This window comes from Falco cherrug, chromosome 1 (assembly GCF_023634085.1).
Source record: "Falco cherrug isolate bFalChe1 chromosome 1, bFalChe1.pri, whole genome shotgun sequence".
NCBI classification, from domain to species: domain Eukaryota; kingdom Metazoa; phylum Chordata; class Aves; order Falconiformes; family Falconidae; genus Falco; species Falco cherrug.
The window spans coordinates 91,257,409-91,279,373 of NC_073697.1; the positions used below are offsets into that span (position 1 = coordinate 91,257,409).

The 21,965-nt window shown below is 39.5% G+C and overlaps 1 protein-coding gene across 3 annotated transcripts in view; it reads left to right on the plus strand.

Moving 5' to 3' along the window:
• TAOK3 (TAO kinase 3) overlaps positions 1-21,965 on the plus strand; it is a 92,985-nt gene that overhangs the window by 36,519 nt on the left and 34,501 nt on the right. For all 3 annotated transcript variants that reach the window (XM_055706046.1, XM_055706033.1, XM_055706039.1), the window contains 10 exons: positions 4,709-4,807; positions 6,040-6,250; positions 10,222-10,293; positions 11,373-11,474; positions 11,953-11,998; positions 12,954-13,050; positions 16,455-16,568; positions 17,645-17,736; positions 19,806-19,899; positions 21,373-21,454. In XM_055706046.1, coding sequence (XP_055562021.1) covers positions 6,131-6,250; positions 10,222-10,293; positions 11,373-11,474; positions 11,953-11,998; positions 12,954-13,050; positions 16,455-16,568; positions 17,645-17,736; positions 19,806-19,899; positions 21,373-21,454 — 819 coding nt within the window. In that variant the 5' untranslated portion in view covers positions 4,709-4,807; positions 6,040-6,130. The remainder of the gene's footprint in view (positions 1-4,708; positions 4,808-6,039; positions 6,251-10,221; positions 10,294-11,372; positions 11,475-11,952; positions 11,999-12,953; positions 13,051-16,454; positions 16,569-17,644; positions 17,737-19,805; positions 19,900-21,372; positions 21,455-21,965) is intronic.

Here is a 21,965-nt window from a genome sequence, read left to right on the forward strand (position 1 = left end):
AGTTATTTCTTTGAAAAGCAGAGCAAAAAAGGTACTGTAGGAACTAGCTTATGGGTCTTGGCTGCTAACTGTATGACTGGGCACCTTTTGTGCTTATGTTCTGGTTACATTATACACCTTTCTTAGCAGGCTGTGTCCTGATTCCTGAACCCGATCCACCCGCCACGTGCCCTCAGGGAGCACTATCCTGATACCTGCAGAGTGTTTTCCAATACTCAAAAATATTTTTCTTTGCTACTGAAGGTCACTGGGTACATTCCAACTCAGTTACATACAAATTGGATCATTTTGCAAAAAGAAATTTGCAGAGAAGACATGGGGGGGCTTGCTGCTTCTAGGCCAAAGTTAAGTCTTTTCTGAGTTTCTTGGAATCAGTGATAAATTTAAGCAAACAAAGGCTGTAGTCCAGTTGCTTTTTGTATACACTGTCATCAGACTTACAAGTGGCTTGAATTTATATACCAGATATGTTTATCTGACTGTTTTAAACATTAAAATAAACTAAGTGCTAATATACTGGGGAAAACCCCCATTTGTTGCTTTCAGCTACATAATGCTAGCTGGAAAGTAATTCTTAACAATCAAAGACATTACAGTGACAGACTCTTGAGCCTCCATATTTTAAGCTTTTCTCAAAAAGCCAAAGTACCCACTTCTGCGAAGTAATAGACTCTTCACCCGAGATTGTGGTCTGCAGAATTAGCTGCAAAAGCACAGGGTGAAGTGTGTGTATGGCCTTGAAAGCTAGCCATATGTAGCAATTAAAGAGAACAAAAAAGCTCCAACTTAACACAAAAAAATCCAACCAAAACCCAGAACTCAAACGAAACAATATAAGTTTGTGTGTGAGGACTGCAGTGGAACTTGAGCATGTGCCTACTTTGAGCTCAAAAGGTTTTTATTTGGGACAGTTTTTATCAGCTGAATCTGTCTGAGAATTTCCTTCTTAATGTTGTCTTCCAGATTTTTGGAGATTTTGTAGAGAGTGAAGTGTGTTTGTCATTCTTGGGAAGAGAATTCTGGTGTAAAATTTTCCTCCCGAAAATATTAATCTAAAAATGAACGCACGAGCTGTGTCACTGCTGTGCCCTCCTATGAGTGGAATCTGCTGCTGTTCCACCTCGTTCCCTGTAGTTTGTTTTTCTTCTTGAACTGGAAAACTGTCCTTGTTTTGGGAAGTACCATGGTGTAGTTGGGAACTAAAACTAATTTTGTGTATTCCTGTACACATTTGAAACAGGCCTGTAGTGTTGTGAGACACAAGTCAAGCTGTGTTTTACAAGCCATACCCTTACACTTTATGGGAGTGAAACAGAGATGCTTGTAGAGTGTGGGAACTGCTGTGTGTATTGGATGCACTGTGAACTGAGGATGCTGGGCAGGTTGCCAGTTGTTTAGTGAACATGACAAAGAAGTAAATATCTTGAATTTTCTGATGCCATGCTCTGCGAAGACATCTCATTAGCAGTTGTAATATTTGAGTTCTCAAGTATAACTGTCATCTTATACGTGGACGTAATTTTAGATCCATGGAATATTGGGAAATGTGGGTAGTTGAGCACTTTTGAAAGGCACTTCCAGTTGTGTTCTGTTGCTTCCTCTGTACTGAGGTTTTTTCTGTTGTTATCAGTGTATATAACCGGTTCTCACCTGGAGATTGTAGTTGGTAGCAAGAAAATTTTTGTGCAAACATATGTAGCAAAAGCAGTAACGCATGGTTTTTGAATGTGAGGGTTGCTTATGATTGAGGGCACTTTGCTTTTCTTTAAACTGGTGGGAGAATAAAAACACTTTGTTTGCTGTAGTAGTGAGACTTGTTGAGCGTTATGCAGGGTCCAGTCTATGAGTAGCCCACAGGATGCATCACTAATTTACCATTCCTTGTTCTTAGGCAGTAGCATGCTGCTATCTACTTCCTGGCCTGACTGTTCAGATATTCTCTGCCATCATTTTCTGGTGAAACTCCATGATAAGACCTGCTGTTGTCTTGCCTCAGCCACTAAAACGCCAGGATATTGTGTCATTTAGTGTAAGTGAGGAGTAGAAAATCCTTGAAACACTATGATAAAATGGCAATGGGCCAGAACTACAGCAATAACAACCCACTCCATCCGGAGGGGTTTACTTTGGCTGGATTGTGTTCCTAGGCTTTTGTGTTTGAAGGGTGGGAGAGGAGGGGAGTAGTACAGCGAACTGCTCTAAGCAGGGTTGCTTCATTGATTTAAGAACATAATCATCTTGCACTTGTAGTTTTCAGTGCAGTTCTGCAGCATTTCACCATTGCTTTGGGCACTTCTGTGCTGGGCAGGCCACAAGTTGCCTGGTGCATTTCCCACAAAGACCTGGATTTTAAAGTAACCAGTGATTTTACTTTCCTCTGCCTGTGACGTGACGGAAACAGAGTCACTGCCATATAGATATGTCCAACATAACACTGTTTTCCCCAGCTGTCGCTGGAATAGTTGTAGGCCTTTTAAAAACTAGTTTTCTTTCTGGTTTTCATAATATGTTCTGTAATCTTCATTAGAGAATTATTTCTCAGAGAATCTTTTAAATATTTTTCTTAGTATTATTTCTGATGCTGAGTTTGCTCTCAAGAATTCATCCTATTTTTCTAGCCCCTTACAGTATTTCAGAAATGGAGCACAAGAAGTTTTTCATCCAAGACAGGGATTTTTCACTAGTAGCTGTTGATTGAAAGCTTTAATTTCTAGGTAGGCAGTTTGAGGCATCGCCAAATGGCCTTGGCTGAACAAAATGCTGATCTCCCAAACTCTGAAAATCTTGAGTCACTTGTCACTTCTGTAAGCCACCACCAGTGTGACTAATGCTGTTTTCATTTGTGATCTTCAGAACATGCAGAGTCTCAAGTGCTGCTTTAGGTGTGTTATTTGGAGGATGAAAAGTAGAAATCAGGCTTCTAGTAGAAAAGGTTTCTTGATGTGTTAATTCGGTAGTTTAACTGAAGGAACTTGCTTAAGTTGACCATAGCTTGAACTTTTTTTTTCCCTAGTGATTGCATTCAATTCCAAGAATGCTCTGCCATTGTTTAAACCATCTTTATTTCAGTCTTCATGTATCTAGAAGAGAGTTCTAATATTGAGAATTTGTGACCTTGCCAGCTTACCTCAAAGCAGTATGATTTGTATCTTTTTCTGGTTTGTGCTGTCCCATGCCTGAATCGCATGTCTCGTGCTGTAATGTCGTTGTGCAGAGGATTCTTGGGGTTTGTACCAAGAGGCACTGCAGGCATATATGGAGCAGTTGGTATCATGCTCAGATCAACAGGATTCAAATTACTCAATACACTTTCCATCATAAGTTTTTCTGATAATCGCTACTAGAAAATAATAGTCCTGCTGAGAATATTTTCTTATTGTACACCTCACTATGAATGTCTGTCCTAATTGGAGAATGACATTATTACTTGGGGCTTAACTTTATATATTGACATTTAGTTTCCCATTTTAAATACTAATTCATCCTTGAATATTAGAGCTGCACAGCCTTTATTTATGGCAGAGAAATTCATTCGGCTACAGATGGCTAAATTGTTTTCTTCATTGGCTTATTTTTATTGTTCTAAAGGCAAACTGATTTTTCACCTGGCTGAAGAATGCCAGACCTGAAATACTGCATTCTTCGTCCCTGTCTGCAGGCATGTAGTAAATACAGCACCTTTGGGTGAGGCCAATCAGCTGAGAATTGATAACCATTTAATTAATCTAGCTTTTGTTTACACCTGATATTTTTATATTTTTTTTTAAACTCAGTTGCAGAACCTTTTTCTGGAGCTCTTCAAATGTATCTTTTTAACAGCTCGATAGTATTGCACTGTGTTGAAAACAGTAGACAAAAATACCATGTTTTGGTAAGGTTAGCTACTACTGGGAGGATATCTGCTCTTCCCCCCCCCCCCCCAATAAATGCAAAGATGAGTTAGTTTGCTTGTCATTAATTCAGGTGCATATTAATTCAAACTTTGGCCATATAACTATTGCAGTGTGCTGTACTTGGAAGCATTTCCGCTGTGGAAGTGGCTACAAGATAACCTTTTCTATGAGGGCGAGCTGATTTCAAGCTCTCTGTGTGTGACCCCGCTGAGAGAGAGGACAGCTGTGGCTGTCCGGGAGTGTTGCTACGCCGGTAGGAATGAGCGACTGCAGTGAGTTGCATCCTTAACTGTGAGCAACCTAGACCTGACTTCAGCTGATGGGTCTGAGTGATTGCCCTGCTTTTTCATCTTTTCATTGCTTAGTCTCTCCCTGGTGGAATCTGACAACGTTTGTCTTATTAATGCCTAGGACTGACTTTGAAGTCTTGTATGTCATCAGGTACAACATACTGAGCTAAGTAATAGACAGCTTTGTGAGCTTTGTCCTTTTTATAGGCAATCTAAAAAGTGTACTCGAAGAGCAAACTTCCATGCTTCACCTATGCCCCTGCAGGGTTAAGTGTCTTTATAAAAACTCAAAGAACTTGGCATTTAACCACTTTTCCTGGTTTCTTCTCTTACAGTGATATAGTCCACACAAGAAGTGCGTATCTTTACCATTAGCATTCATAGCCAGTACTCATTTTAACTACACTTTCAAATGGTGCCCTGCTAGTCGGTGGTGTTTTTTAGATGTAGTATTTTTGTGTATTAGAGTAAGGTATAAAACTTAAAATACTTTTTCTAAATACTGATATTTGTTTTCCTTTGCAGAATAAGAGAGTGCATAGAGTCTGGGGAGACAAGAGCACAGGACAATGCTGCTGAAAGGAATCTGAGCCACAGAGCATGCTTTGTGCCACAGTTACCCAGGTATGCTCCAGCAGAGTACTTTGCACCTCTAATGAACCACTGTTTATTGTGCTTGTTGCTCCATTACTTTATCCTGAGCCAAGGACACTGTCTCAGCATCAGACCAAAATTCTGCTCTGCTTTCATCATTCTGTCTGGATGGCGCTTGCAGTATGAAACCTAAAGCCTTTTATGTGTGTTTTAGTTTTGATTTTATCTGATTGCTGAATTTCAGATGGTCTCTCTTTAAATGTTACACTTGTTTACATCATGAGGTAGGCTGAACATTTTAGTGCATGTTTGCAGAAGTATTTTTCTTTTATGCACAGAGAAGATGTGGTCTCAATAAATGAGGTGCTGAACTATGTATCTGGAAGAACTTTTTAGATGTGCTCCAGACTGTTGTTAGAAGCTGTTCCAGTTGATTCACCTGCAGATAATCTACTGGGTTTCAGAAGTCAAAAGCAGATGAGTAAAGGCATCTGTCATTGTGTTGTGCACCGGTGTCTGATGTACCAATGCAGATTTTTCAGGATGTTTTGATAGGAAGCGTGAAACTTCCTGAACTTATTTTTTCTTTGTTTATTTTCCCCCCTTACATAAATAAAACTTTGGGGATGAACACTGGAAACCGTTTAAATGCAGCTCAGTTCTGTTCTAATTATATGCTTATGCTAAAGAAAGATGTTAAGGAGGTAAAGATCTGCCTTACGTGATGGAATCTAGGGTCTTCCAAATGCAATAAGTCTGTGACCTGGGAGCCATCCCAATCCAGTAGCGTTAGCTGTCTTATAGCTGTGAATAAATAAATAAAAAAAATAAAAATCATATGATTGTGAAGTGTTTCTGTGGAATAGAATCTAACTTTTCTACTACCACCAGCTGGCAAGTGGGAGTAGAGAAACAAAGCAAACAGCAGAGAAAAGTAGGAGGAATAACAGTGATGGTCTAAAAACGGACACAGTAGGAGACCAGCAATAACAAACTCATATCACAGGATGTTTTGCATAGCAACAGGGCTCTTGTCTTCAAGTGGACTTCAGCGTAACTGCAGCACTTGCTTCCTGTGTGAGATAAATGAGCTGTTGTACTCTGAATGCGTTTTAATCTCTATATCTAAATTGGACTAATAATTGAAAAGAATTAGCTGAAGGAAACAATAGTGAAGTCTATTGCTCCTGAAAGTGTTTCCTCTTATTTTGCTGTCAGAGAAGAAGTGTAAAGGAAACAGATTAAAGAAACTTTTTCACCAGGTGCTGAATGCTGTCTACAAACTACTTTGTCGATGAAGGAAGAAATTGATTGGGAATTGAAAGCGCGAACTAGTTCATAATACTGTTCAACATGCGCAAAGGGGTGCCAAAGGACCCAGAAATAGCTGACCTGTTCTACAAAGATGATCCTGAAGAAATATTTGTGGGTTTACATGAAATTGGACATGGAAGTTTTGGAGCAGTTTACTTCGTAAGTATAGTTTTTTACCTCCTTTTTGAAAAACAGAACCATTTAAAATGACATTTTAGAGACTTTCAGCATTTGTAAAAGAGCATCCTTTGAGCTCTTAGTGCTCTGTATTAGCTTTCTCATAACATCTCAAAAATAACTGTTTCCAGAGCACTCCTGAGCTCTTTACTGTTACAGCTGTATCTTTATAGTAGCAGTTGACTAGTCATAATAGTGCGTTCAGCCATCCAGGTTAGGTATATAGTATCTCATGCTGTCTGATGCTGAAAGCTGAATTTAAACAGTTTGCCAAACTGTAATTTCAAGATACTCTACAAAGCATTCATATGCTTGTAAATCATTGCAAATCTAATGAATTAATTAATTGAAAATGCATTTGGAGTTAAAAGCTACTTTGTTAATGAGTTGGTGTTGTGTCTGCTTGGGTGGAAGTCACATCAAATCTCATTCAGGCTTTTGAATGATTTGCTTGTCTGCTGCTCTGATAATTTAGGAGGTAGAGAGTTCTTTGAAATATCATTCTGTTTTGTCATCCTCCTTGTCCCTACGTTCATCTCTTAACATACTATCTGCAATAGCAAATCTTTACATGGCAAAAGCAAAGAGAAAGTCCTAAGAGGAATAGGAATTCAAGTGGGAAGGATGTGTTGCGTTATTGATACAGTCAAGAGAATTTAATCTGGAAAACAAGAAGAATAGTGGTTTTACAATTAGTATCAAACAAAGCTAAATCCGAAATACTGGATTTGGAAATAATTATAATCCAGATGGTATCAATGAAACTAAAATAGAATTCAGTATGAAGAAATCAAAGATACATTAAAGCTGCATGGCCTGCCACTCCAGAAGATCAGGTTCATTAGAACTGGAATTTCTGAATATCAGACATTAAAGCATTTAGATAAGTACCCTTACACCTGTAACTCCAGAAGCTAGCAGTAGCTAGCATGAGTTATTTGCAAGCACTTCAATTCATTGTTTATAGTTGTTTAAAGGGGTGGAGGTGTTGGTGGAACTACTGTTAGGAGAAGAGCCTGATACTTTGTGTCAGATAAGCAGTACTTGTGTGTTTTGAGAGAGAATGCTATAATTCCACAGGGTATAATGTGGAACAGTGGGACAGTCATTTTTAGATGTTGGAGTAAGTGACAAGTTGGGGAAAGTATAATGTTAAATGTACTACATGTGTAAGAGGATGAGGCTGTAAAACTTGGAATACATGTTGATCAACTCTGTAAGAAGAGCAAGCATTTTTTCAGATGGGAGTAGGCAGGTCCTACCCAGTTATTTTTCAAAACCAAAGGGAAAGGATGCATGGTATGCTTTAGGGTAAAGATGAAGTAGGGAAGGTACCACCTTTATCATTTAGCTCCAGTATTCAGAAGTTCCTCATACTTCTGCGGGAGGAGGTCTAGCCTACCAAGCAGGATTACAACTGAGATGTCACTATGGTTAGGTGAAAGACTTAGGATTTGCCGATGCTTCTCTTCCTCCTTCACTTAACTGATCTGTGCTTTAAAAACACTGGAGAGTTTAGCCAGACTGTAGCTTCTTGCAATATCCTGCCAGCAGCAGCTGCATCTTCTGAGGTTGATGGGATTGCAGTCATGCCTGTAGTAATATTTCTGTAGTAACATAGTAATGAGATGCATCACCACTTTTCTTTGCCACTGTTTAGAACTAAAGCTTTCCTTCCTATTGCATGAAGCACTTGTCATCCAGTAAGTTGTTCTTTGGAGTCTTTTCCTGGTCTTGCTGTGTACATAAGTCATGAGCAGAAACTCACCTGTTTGCAGTTTTCAGTGCACAGTGGCCTGGGATCCATCCGCTCACCAAAGGAAGGCCTCCAGCTATATGCTGCGTTGTATGGATCATGCTAGAGCTTTTTCCTACCACACAGGGATGCTGTGCATCTTTGCTTTGGTTTTCCTCCTTTTTAAAAGCTTTTGTAGCCTGTCTTAAATCTTGATTCTTGTGCATCTTAGAGTAAGGCAGGGGCCAACAACAAGATCTCGGATTGTTGTGGCAAGATTCCAGGGATTCTGACATACTTCCTAGCAAAAGAGGAGAATAGGTCAAAAAACTTAGAAGGAACAGGGCTTTCTAAATCATCCAGAAGAATGGGGAAGAGACTTTAGATACAGAAAAAGGGGCAGGGCATGGATTGTTAGGCTGTGGCTGCATCTCTTTGCCCTTTTTATTTAAATTGGTACTGATATTACTAGGAACAGCAAATACATTGATCTGTATCTTGTCTCTATTATTGTGGATCGATATAATTATTCTAGTTTAAACTTCAGTTTAAGCTCAATTTTTGCAAGCTGTTTTGTTTTCCAGTGTACTATTGCCAAGGCTTGGCAAGATAATTTGAAATTCCTTTTCTTGCTTGAAAGAAATGATACATCATATATCAGGAGGCTAAGGAAAAAAATATGCCACTTCTCACAAGGTTTTAAAGTTGATGTTAACTTGACATGAAATCAACTAAGTTGCTTTGACACTTCAGAAGAATAGTTTTCATCAAAAACAACCTACTTATATCCATGCTAGAAATAAGGAAAAGTGATAAAGCAGATGAGGGCAGCGTGAAAGAGGTTTTGCAAGCAAAATGTGCTTGTTTTCTGCCAAGCTTTTCACTAAAGATCTAAGTATGGCCAAACCCACTTCCAGCAAGTGGATATTTCTGAGAGTGTGCTTGTACAGCTCTTTAAATTATTTCAGCCAGGAGGATCCCAGGTGCTTGATACAGCAAGAACTTCACACATAACTGTGAGAACATGGGATTGATCCATTTGGCAAAAAATTAAGGCTGAAATGAAAGATACCATGTTCATGTGAAGATACTTGGAATACCTGGAAATTTCTTTACAATGCCAGAATTAATTCATACATTTGAGTAAAATACTCTTGATCTTTTATGTGCTGAATCAGGACAGTGAGTGATTAGGAAGGGCTTTGCCTTATCCAAAAGTTACTTGTTTTCAGCTTTCTCTAACTCATTTGAGGAGGAATGTGTGCTGTGAAGAGTATAAGTGTGTCAACTCCCTTTAGTAATGCCTGTGCTCTATTGGTTCACCAACATCTTTTTTCTTTGAAGTCACTGCATCATGAAATGTCTTTCATTAATACATTACTTGAAAGTATAGTACTCATCCGCTCAAGCAGTTGAAAGAAGGATTTACCACATTTAGCTTCTATTGTATTCTAAGCTTTTAGCTGTCATTAATTTTTTGTCCCCAAAATGGTAAATGGTTGGAGGTACAGGGATTTCAACTCTTTAAAGACTAAAACCTTCAAGTTTTCTGTCCTTAACATGCAGAAATGAGGGCAGTGCCAATCCAGGCAAGTAGAGCTCTTCCTAAAACTTGAGTTTTCAGCCTCCAGTCACCATCCCTGTGTCATACAGGCTGCTGAAAAGCAGAATTTTGATGACTGAATAATATTCATTGCAAAACTGAGATCTGGTGCAGAAAAAGGAAGGTTGCTTTTCTTAAATTGAGATAAATTCCAGAAAGAAGCATCCTCCTGAAACTAGAAATTGAAATGGCTGTTTAAGAATATCAATATTATATGGGGATTTTGTAAATTACAGAGGTTTTGATATATCTCTTCTTTCTTTGGAAAACATTTTTCCAAAGGTTTATCTAAAACTGTTTTTACTGTAATTCCAATACAACTGTATTTTGCATGTTCTCAGTAGGTGCAATATTGGGCTTTGGTTTTTGGCAACAAGCACAGTAAGGGCTGAGGGAGGAACAGTGGATATGGACAGGTAGGTGAAGTCAGGAAAAAGTATCATAATAGTTGTCTGGTAAATCTTAAAATGAGGAAAATGTCTCTGGAGATGTAGGAGCTTGCAGGGGTGAAATAAAAGAGAAAAAAGCTTACATTTGCCAAAGGCACAGTTCACCATGGGGAGGGGAAAAAAAAATGAAACTTTTTTTCAATCTATTTTTTCCTCCCTGCTGTAGGCTACAAATTCCCACACTAATGAGGTGGTGGCAGTCAAGAAAATGTCCTATAGTGGAAAGCAAACGAATGAGGTAAGGTGAATAAAGCCAATTCTGCATGCAGAAGTTGTTGCAACTATAATGCAAATCTGAACAGTGAAATTAGCTGTATATTTTATTTGACCCTAGCAGACCAGCTTTTTAATGCGGTAACTGTTGCTCGCTTCCATAGGAAGCATGGAGGTTTGTAGAAGGAAAATGAGTTTATGCAAATTTTGATAAATAGTTCAGTTTAAGGAAATGAATGGCAATTCAGAATGCTTGTATGGTGGTTATTTCACCATGGTAATAATTTCAGTAGTAAGTGCATAAAGAGCACACTGACTATTGGAACCACAACCATAACACTCTGAGGCATGGACTGAAACTTGGAGCTGCTTGAAACACTGTTCAGGATCTATAATCTACGATTGCATAGACCTTGTATTCAGAATATCAGTCTCATTTCAATTGTTGCTTGTTAGTTGCTCCTCTTACTTTTGTGTTGGGGTGCCTTGAATTTGGATTGGCTCTGTTCAATTGAATTGGTGCATTGATGTGCACCGGAGAATGTGTTTTGCCTTAAGAGCAAGCAGGGATGTTATCAACTCATTTTTTCCTTGCTTACCTGTTGGTCTCCCACATGTGCTATGGTCTTCCGAATGTCAGTGGCTTTGTGCTGCTTTACAAAAGGAAGGTGAACAGTTAACTGCTACTACTTCTAGCACGTATTATAGGTGCTGTTGTCTCTTGGGGCAGATGTTACCAAGGTTGAGACCACCAGACAGTTCAATATGCAAAACAGAAGCAATGCTTTAAGTAAAATGTATTGCAGTTAAAATGAGGGAAAACCCCCACAACTTTTGCACTCCTCTGTCTGTTTAAATAAGGCTTGGGAGGGGGTCTCAGTGCAGCAATAGAGATCCAGACAGCAGATACAGAGCTGTGTTTTTGCAGCTATGACACCTAGATTGTTAGTGTCTTACATTGTAAAGTCTTCACATTGTAAAATAATTTTGTGGTTGCTTTTCAGACTGTCCTACAATGTGTGGTGTATGAGAGTATGTAGGGGATGAAGTAGAGAAATGTATTTATGCTTTTTTGCTCTTTTTTTTTTTTTTTTTTTTTACTAGAAGTGGCAGGATATCATCAAAGAAGTCAAGTTTCTACAACAGCTGAAGCACCCCAACACTATAGAGTATAAGGGCTGTTACCTGAAAGAGCATACAGCATGGGTGAGTGAATGATGTGGCATTTAGAGGTCTTCATGAGCAGAAAACGTATAGTACAGCAATCAAATATTGAATACACAAAGTGTCTTTACATGCAGCAGTATTCATCCCGTGCTGCCTGTAGTCTCTTTCTTCTGAAGAAGGTTCCAGGTAATTTAAAGAGAATAGGTATTTAGGATATTGGAACAAATCCCTGCTTCTCTGAGGGAGGCCTCTGTATTCATGCAGATTAAACAATTATTATGTAACACTCTCTACAGTATCTCCCCACGGTCTTTGCAGTGCCTCAACCTTCTTTACAACAATGAAAGATGTCTTGGCATTGCTGGAATATTTGGAGCATTTTATTTTGTTCATCACTTGCTGCATTTCTTGCAACTTCAGGTTTTATTTGCTTCTACTATTTCTTAGCCATTCAAGTAGTAACTGTTTGGGTGAGCGTCTACCCTATAATTTAAGAGCATGCTTTTTTTTCTTGCAGTTGGTTATGGAGTACTGTTTAGGATCAGCTTCAGATTTGCTAGAGGGTAAGTTTTATATAGTCTTTGATTTTCTTTTTCCTAGTGCCCCTTCTGAGTACAGTGGGAGGCTGTTTTCTCACAGACTGGTATTTTGCAGATGGTAGAGGCGGTCTGTCTATGCTACTCCATTCCGTAGCTACAGTGCCTGTGTTTGTGATACCAAGGGTAAGCTGAGACTTTCCCAGGAGGCCAGTGCTACGTATGGTTGGCATGCACGTTTATATATTGTAAAATGAAGGTGTAAATGTATATAGCTATGTTCCTGTAATTTGTTCCACCTTGATGACTGAAGCAGGCTGCCTGTTTTCTGAATACCCGTAACAAAAACCTGCAGGGATTGCCTTTGTCCTTGACTTGCAGTTTGTAGGAATAATTACGGGTTATTTTATAGGACAAAAGACTTGTGACCTCAAAACTAGAACAGCAGCACCTGCAGAGGAATAGAGAATCTAAGCCAAAGTTTGTAAAAACTAGTACGCTGTGGGCTGTATCTTTTTTGTATCTAGGGTACAGTCAGCCAAGTCACAGGCTGGTCATGTTTAGGGATACAGGAGTGTACTTTGGGGGACACCTCTTTGTGGCTGTTGTTTCTCACCTCATTTTCCTGTTTTTTGGCTGTTGGAGGAAAAAAAGTATTAAGTTTTCTTTGCGAAGGACCAAATGAGCATTTCAAATACATTTGGCAAGCTGCACTCAGACACATCTCCTGGTGTTAACAGTAACTGTTGGCCCTAACAGGAATGTAAAGAAAAATACAGTTTCCTATGATGTGAAATACATGCACAGGCTGTGCATAGACTCAGAGCTGCTAGTGGCTGTCAGGCTGTAGGAAATTAGTACAAGGAAGATGATGTTCACCTTATATTTTGCAAAACTGGTGGAGTTCCTTCTCTTTAAAAACGCTTTCTCAGGAAAAGATCACACTGACCTTTTTACGGTTTTTCTTGAATTATTTCTGTAGTTCACAAGAAGCCACTTCAGGAAGTGGAGATTGCTGCCATCACCCACGGTGCCTTGCAGGGGCTGGCCTACCTGCACTCTCACTGTAAGATTCATAGGTAAGGCTAGCGCCTGGTGCTATTGGATGTCCTTCCGTCTTCCACTCTGTAGAGCCTGAAAACTGCTTTGCTGTGTTTAAGCAACTTTGGTAAAGGTTATTCTACCAAAATTTTATCTAATAGACATGTCGGTACTCCTAATGCCAGGGCAGATGTATAAATAACAGTTGCTGGCTAATAAGGAAAGCATTTTTTTGGTCTAAATAATCTCATGTGGCTATATCCTGTGCTGAATCTCTTCCACATCAGCAATTTTTCTCTATACCAGGTATACCTGGTAACAAGGGATGCACCTGAATGTTGGCAGTAAACACAGACAGGAAAAATCACCCTAAATTTGCCAAATAAAGTGGAGTGATAGAACTAGACTATTTTTAAGACTAGACATAGTGCAAATTTTGTTATGAGTAAGTAAAACTTCATGCTTTCAGAAACCAGTCAATGAAAGCCTAAGTCAAGGGTAAAACTACCTTAGGAGAAGTCAGAGCACACAGGCAGAGGAAGATTTTTGTTAAAGGGTGCTTGTGGAGGTAGCTTCTAGATCTGTCTTTCATAATGGGTATTTTTCAGGATTGGATTTTTTTGACTCACTTGTCAACAATGTTGCATGTTCTCATTTTATGGTTTTTTTTGTTCTAATTTTGGGTACTACTGATATCTCAGGGACTTGTGAAATGGATGTAGATTACTGTAATGAGTAGAGAGTCATCATAATGAGGCAGCTTGAGACTGATTTATGGGCTAAAAGCATCTTTGTAGTCTACTGGCAAGCTTGAGACAGAAAATTCGTATATCTGAGGCTGAGTCAGTGAGGGATTTTTAGAGACGGGAATAATTTGTCACTTGTTAGAATAACTATTTGGGGCATATCTACACATGGTTATTAAATTATATTTAAGTGAAATATTAATTTAAACATTAATTCCAATTCATGAAATTAAAATAAGATTATTTTTGATCAGCTGTTTGCATATATGCCCTATATGGGCACTGTTGAGAATTGTTTTTTCTCGATACTCATTAGGACTTTCTAAGAAGGTGCAATTAGCGTGTTTTAAATTCAGCATTTCACATACTGAATACTAGCTGCTCTGTGTGAACTTTCCATTCACATTTCCATTAGCAGGTTTATTGCAGATTGAGACCAAAGTTGGTTATTTCTCTTTCCAATTGGAAGAAGTTATTTTGCTGACACAGTGGCCATAAGGATGGTGGCTGCTGAGGGCACCACATGGGTCTTTCAGTCTAGCTGGTTGTCTTCCAAGAGCTGTAAGCCTTGTAACTCCTGAGATGGGAAGGCAAGTCTCCTCTCCTGGAAAAGACCATCAAGAGATTTCTAGTTTCCCGATAGATGTTGGGCCTCAAAAAGGAGTGACAGAAGAGTGTCATGTCCTAGTGCTGTTGTTGGGCAGCAAGGGGTGCTGCTGTACTGATGTGCACAACGACAGGGGAGCCTGAGGGTACAGCACATGCTGCCTGGCAGGGGCAGAGCATCCAGGCCCCACGGGCAGGAAGGCAAAGGCAGCAGGGCCAGGGTAAGGGGATACCTCATGGGGACACAGGAACAGCACCCGGCTCTCCTCATAGCCTTGCCACCCCTTTGTTCTAGCAGCATGCCTTGGCATGGCAAATCGTGAGATTAGTTCCTGTTTAATTGCAGGCACAAGGCAAACCTACTGGCAGATGTGTTTGCTGATACGTAACATGGCTGCTAAGTCCTCTGGTTGTTGTACAGTAGAAGTAGCAGTGGAGATGACAGCAGAGAGGACAGCCTGCGTTGTCTCTTTTGTACTTTTGAGGTGTTCGTTCTTGCACGTACCAGACATCTTTAGCACTTCTCTGCAGAAGTGACAGATGCATAGACCTCAAACATGAAGACAGGTCAGGATGTTTTTGAGTAGCACATGCATGCAAAAAAACTCCGTAGTATTAGTTTGAAGCAGTACTTTCCTGGGAATGGGGATATAGAGAAATAGAGGTTCTTACTCTGGCTCTGCTGCTGAAATACTGTAAGTAAACTGTCTCTGTGGCTCCCTTTATCCCAGCTCTGACTTTTGTGTGCTGGCTTTTGGAGACAAAGGTATCTCACCAGTGTTTGTGTCACACTACATTTACAGGGTCTTTCAGCTTAGCTGTTCTCTGGGTCTACAGTGTTGTGTTTTATGCAAAAATTATTATTCTTCAACTGGTGTGTGATAATTCAGTGTATGCTTTTCCTCTGCAGCAAATACAAGATAGCTTTGTTTCCCTTCGCATTTACCTTATTAGCTCAGTTTTCACAGGGTCAGAGTATGAGTGCATTTGGCAATACACAGTAAATTGTGTTGGAGGTCTAATACTACTGGTAAGTGGCTTTGGTATTTAGGTGTTTACAGGTTGAACACCAGATAAGAAAAGCTGATGTTTTCATTGATTTTTTTTTTTTTTTTTTTTTTTTTTTTTTTTTTTTTTGTGGAAAGATACATTATATTTTTTTTAAGAGATAGTGAGGAGGTATTCCAGACCATATAGTGTATAGCAGCCTGACTGACCGGAATCCCTTACACATATTCCATTTATGTTGAAGGTCTGCTTTTGCAAAAGTAAATAGCTTTGCCCATGTGAATGCATCTGTGGCATACCTAGTGTGCGGTTTTCCCTTTGTTTTTGAACTGCTGTATCAGGGTTTTAAGGAACTTTCACTATATTGGGATTTTCAGCTGGCAATGTATAAGTAGACTTGAATTTCTTAAAGCAGTCCTCTTCCTTTTATGTCAGATGGGTGAAAGAAAAAAATATTTTACATCTGACAAGTCTGTTTCAAACTTTGAATGGGGTCATTGCCAAGTGTCTTGGGAGGTATGCAAATTGAGTTAACCTTTCGCAGCATTTCATGGGCAGTTAATTTGAAATTATCCTGCTTACTGCTGGAATTGAGAAACTTACGGTGCCAAAGGTATTGAATAGATCTTGTACCTTTTGTATTTCAGTAGTGTCATTATCGTTAATCTCTTAAATGTGTGAATTATCAGAGCGTTGTAAGAAGGATCAGATAAGGAATTCTAGGGCATTTGAAAGATGAAAATAGCACATCTGGTATTAAGGGTGTCATAGCTGACATAAGGTGTCATAGTACCCCAATACATCTCTCCTGGATCTTAGTTTGGGACCTCAACCTTGCACCCATGCCTCCTCTCTTCTTCACTTCCCTCACCCCCTGTCCTTTCTAGGTACAGCCAGGTTTTCCATTCCACAAAAACACATAGATCTGATTTCTCTAGCTTTCTGTAATACTAGACTTCTAAATATTCTTAGATTCTTATGAATGTTTAATTGAGAAAAAGTTAGTGGACTTCTGTGGTTGTAAATTTTTGAAAGTTATTCTACTGGAACCAGAAGTATAATTCTCTTTTTTTCTTTTAAAGGGATATTAAAGCTGGAAATATTCTTCTAACAGAACCAGGTCAAGTGAAACTAGCTGATTTTGGGTCTGCATCTATAGTCTCCCCTGCCAATTCTTTTGTGGGAACGCCTTACTGGTGAGTAAAGCCTGCAATATTTCCATATTTATAAGACTGCTCTCTTCTATTTCCAGCGTTTCACAATCTGAAAATAATATCTGGCACAAAAACTTAATTAACTGAGCAGTTTTCTTAAAATTCCTGTGTCCAGCTCTTCAGGAAATGTGTTCTTCCTCAGTGCCCATGAGTAGAGAGAGGTAGGCTGTGCAGCACTTTGAAATGGTACCAGTTAATGCTTCGACTGTTGTAATGCCATTGGCTTAAAGATTATTAACGCTTGCCATAGGTAACGGAACTAAGACAACGACATGGAGAAAGGGAATCCTGTTAATCTGGCCATGCAGACTCTAAGTCACACAGCTACTTCAATTCTGTTTTGAAGCAACTTGCTTACGAGTCGCTTCAGGTGCTTGGCATTCTTACCATAGTGAACCAGCATAGCTTTACGCTCCACTTACTTTTGTGGCAGACGCCCCAGGCATTGATGGGAGGTCACCTATCGCCCAGCCTCTGAACAAGTCCATTTGGCAAGAAGCCTGCTTCATCTTTGAAGAACAGAAGAGGCTGAATTTTTGCAGGCTGGGCCTGCTGCTTCCATTTCCCCCTACTTATCCCTTTATCTTGGACCACCATATTTCCCCACTGTTATGGATTTCCCTGTTCCTTTCATAGCTACACTCACAGGCTGCGTATATCTGCTGGAAAATTCTCCCGGTGTGCCAATGGAAAACCCACCATCTCTGGTGGGAGTACAAATGATACCTTTAGGACTCTCCCAGACCTTGCTGTCTGCCTGCAGGTACAATGCCTTTGAGATTGGTGTGGGTCTCCCATGTGCCAGCATGTTGCGCTAACAGCAAGATGATCAGGTTGGCCTCTTATTTACTTTCCTTTCTTAAACTGCCTCTTGGAAGACTTGCTAGTGCAGGCAAGCATCGTTTTATTTCAGCATGGCTTTACTCAGCTCCATGCTGGCTCTTTAAGTTCTCGTCTGCTGCGCTGCTGAAGGTGATGAAACCATCTCATTTTAAGCTATGTGCTGGGAGTCACAATTTGTATCCCCTAACGTGCATGTTCTGCGCTGTGGTTGGTAGGATGGCACCAGAGGTGATCCTTGCTATGGACGAGGGACAGTATGATGGAAAGGTGGATGTCTGGTCTCTTGGGATCACGTGTATTGAGTTAGGTGAGTAAATACTTGGCAGCTGAGATGAGTAATTGTCTGCAATGTTTATTAGGAGGTCCTGAAAAAAATGGAAGATTCTTATTCTTTAAGATATTTTTTTTGGTGTTTTTCTCTCTCTTTTTTTGTTGTTTTGTTTTTTTTTTTCCTTTAAGAAGCCTGACTAGGAAAGCACTGACAGTTGAGTTTAAGTCTTTTACTCACTGGCAAATCAAGAGCAAGCCACTAATGCTGCTGTGCTTTATTGTTAATCTGGTGTACTCAGTTATTCCCATAACAGCTAGAGGATTCTAGTCTTTTATGAGAGGAAACTGGTTTGTAGTCTGTGTATTTCAAGCTGGATTTGGAGAAAGTTGATCCAGCTATTACATCAAGGGAATTGGTGTCCTAAGAATTGTGTGTTAGAAGGGACCTACATTTAATTTTCAATTCTTCTTACTTCCTCACTCTCTAAAACAAAAATCTTCAATCTCAGCTGAAAGTTTGTGACATGAATCAACGTGGACAGGTTCTTTACATGAGAAGAAAAGGGTTTGCACTGCAAAGGGCAAATGATACGCATCCACACAACCTGAAGCAGATGTAGATGTGATAGCAGGTATACAGAGCAGATGTGTGCATTTTAAGTTTGAATATTGATATTGCATGTGCTGAGTAGATTATTTTCAGAAATACTATTGATATGGATTATACTTAACCTTAACAGCAGTAATCAAGAACTTGTTGCAAGGGCAAGTTCAGTGAAAATGTTATTTATAAATGTTTAATCAGCAGAAATATATATAGCAGAAGGGGACATACAGAATGGGAAGAAGTGTTGACTTCAGTATGGAGATGGTAATGGTGTAGATGACTAGTAATATCACTCTGTATTTCATGTGCCAGCACTAATGCCTTGCTGACACGGTTTGTATTTAGATATAAAGAAAACCAAAATCAGAAGTTTTAGACTTGTATTATTCTGCATGGCCACTGATTATTTTCTTTTGTGTGTGTGTAGTTTAGGTGTGTTCTGGCTTCTCATAGATCACTGTAGTAGAATAGATATTATGCTACCCTTTGTTAGCACTGAGTCTTGATCCCAAAATATCTTATGGAGCTTTTCAGTCAGGAACCTCCAAGCCATTTTACGTAGTTGATGGGTTTGCTTTTTTTAACATTACCCTTTTGAGAAGTATTAAACTTCTTTTTTAACTTTGAACTTTGCCTTTGCATGATTCCATGTCTGAACGTGCAGTCAGGTAGCAGTGGGAGGAAATCTCTTGTTGAGCACCACTTGGGTTTCTTTGAATGCTTATGTCTTGATTTCTTGTGTAGCCAAAAGTATGTAGTCTTTAAAGAAAAGAAAATGCAGTGGTTTGCATGCATGCTGCATGTCAAGGACAAGTGATTGCTCTGACCTGACATGAACTTAAAATCCTGGCATCGTTGGCTGATTGGCGTGACTGACCTTAGATGGTGATGAAAACTAGCCTTTCTCAATTTCTGTGTGAGATCTGCTGCACCCCTTAAGTGAGGGGCTGGTAGGTGGGTGTCCTCTTGGTGCAAGGACTAGGAAGAATTTTAGTTAGGGGGAGTTAATGACACATCTGGCAAGAAATTTGGCAAACTGTCCCACTTGCAGGTGACTGCCAATGATAAATGAAACAGGCAGCCACTCTTTTTCCTTAATATAGGTGCCACAGTAGTGCATCAAAGATCTGTAGGTATTGATACACCATGTAATGGCCAGGAAATTTATGTATGTCTAAGCTCTGGTTTAGTCAGCTTCTGCTGATTGTACCATAGTAGGTCAGGTGTGAAATGTTGCAGTTAAGGTAAAATTTACTGGAAACTTTTCCTTATAATATGCATCCCATTCTCTCTGGATTTCTCATCCCCTCTTCAAGTGAATAGCAGCTTTCCTTGAGTGGTTGTCCAAGTCTCTAACCTAGAATATTAAAATAATTAGCTTAAATGTGATGATGACAGTAATGAGCTATTGATTTAGCAGTGATACCTTGCTCATACTTCCATATTTTTCTCCTTTTCTTTCCAGACTGCTTTATCACACCTTTCTCTTCTCTTTCTAGCTGAAAGGAAGCCTCCACTTTTCAACATGAATGCAATGAGTGCCTTATATCACATAGCCCAGAATGATTCCCCTACGTTACAGTCAAATGAATGGTAAGAGAGCTATTACTAGATGGTGGGTTTTTTTGTTATATTTCCCTGAAAATACTCTGTGACATTCTTTGCATGGCTAAAGTCTGACAAGAAAAGTATTTGTTGCAGTGTAGTGCTTTGACTGCGTTCTCAAATAGTGCTCCTGTGTAGGCAGGCTCGATTTTGACCTTCTGTCACTTTGGCTATGCTACAATCTAAATGTGTGGAGGTGTTAATTACGGGGCTGTAGATGCTGTAGGAATTAAAGTAATCTTGGATGCATTAAGCGAGCCATAGCTCAGCATCAGCAAAGTTTCCAGCTGCAAAAGATCCCTGACAGAGGGGTTGTTAGCATTGTAATGCAACTGAAATGTGGAGAAAGGGAAGGGAGAGGTATGCAGGATATAGAGGTAATTAGATTATCTTTTTCCAGTGAGTGACTTCAAAACTCATCAGAGCATTGTGACCAGTAAATACTGCCCATGCTACAGGCTTGTTCCGGAGTCTGAGCTTTGATACGAGAATGCTTTGTTATTCTGTGGAAGCAAAGGGGTTACCTGTTCTCTGTGCCTGAGTGGAATGTAGCTATCAAGTGATGCTTGGCAGAGTCTGCAGATGGCTTGAAGCGATAGCTTCTCCTGGAGAGGTGTGAAGTTCCCCCAGTTACACTATGTTGCTTAAATGCCTAGCGATTATTTCTTTGCTAATCATTTTAGCAAAACCACTTTGGTTTCCTTACTTAATCATCTGTTTTGTCCATTTTGTCAAGGTTCGAAGACCTTGGTCTCATATCTGTACACTGGTATCCACATTCTTCTGTGTAGGATTTGCAATGCAAAGTAGAGACAACTTATGAATACAGTGTAAGAATCAGTATTCCTGATTGCAAGCAGTTTGTGTGTAGTCCACCAGTGTGCTCTCTGTGGCTTTGAGAACATAGGGAGTAAGTAAGGTGACTTCTATGCTGCTTCCAAGTTCAGTGGCACCTAGAAGATGAGTTTTCTTCTTTCCAGGTGTGACACAACCTCATATTTAGCCAAAAATTTTGGTGAACTAATCATTGTATCAAGGCACTTTAGAGCCAGCGCTACAAATGGTGGGAAGCTTTCTAGGGGTTAGAGAGCCGTTTCATCAGCTGACTTAAGAAGTACATTTCTGGAGTTAACTATAATTTCATTGTCATCTATTTTTAAGGAGTTGAGATAAAATTGAAAATAGTGAATGGTACACATAGTTCTTGCCTGGTTTTCAGTTTGTGGTTGGGAATAATAGTGTGTCTGTGTTTGTTTCAACAGCCTTTAGCTGTTGAAAGAACTGATGGGATCAACTTAACTCAGAATCTGGAAAAGTCTGGGTAATTTCTCTGCCCTAAAACTTAAGAACAAATTAGTCAGGTTGTGTTTTTTTTTTTCTTTTGCTTGCACTAATAAGTTTGCGTCTATTCCAGATCCTAAGCTTCTTCTTAATTTAAAACTTCTTAAAATTTATTTACAGGTCAGACTCCTTTAGGGGATTTGTTGATTACTGCTTACAGAAAATACCTCAGGAACGGCCATCATCAACAGATCTGTTGCGGGTAATTTTTCAGATCTTTTGCAGAAATTTGGGGAAAAGCTGTCTATAGTACTAAAGATGATGAACAAACATTTGCCCATTCAAAAAAATTGTTAGTTTTGCTCTCATCTGAATCAGTAGAGTTTTGGGGTCTTCTGGAGAGTATTTTAGGCTGTTTAACTTTATTTCCTGACTTTGCCTTTCATGTCAGTCACAATTATCTTTATAAGATGATGCTTAAGAGTTGAGCTACTGGAGAAAAGTAGAGGTAGGCTGCGTGGTAAAACAGTTACACTGTTGAGTGAGGAGTTGTTTGAGGGAGCAGCCCAGCACCCTGCTCCTCTTACACCCCAGAGTTCTGCAGAGGTTATATTTGGATTGGAGAACTTGCAAGGCTCAGGGGGTAGTAGTGTAAGTAACAGGGTTTTTTAGCTGAAGGAAGGACCTGTCAGCAGGAGGGGGATAAAAGGATTTAATGTTCTTTTTTTTTTTTTTTTCTTTTGTGCTGCACATACTTTAGCTGAAAGTATTAT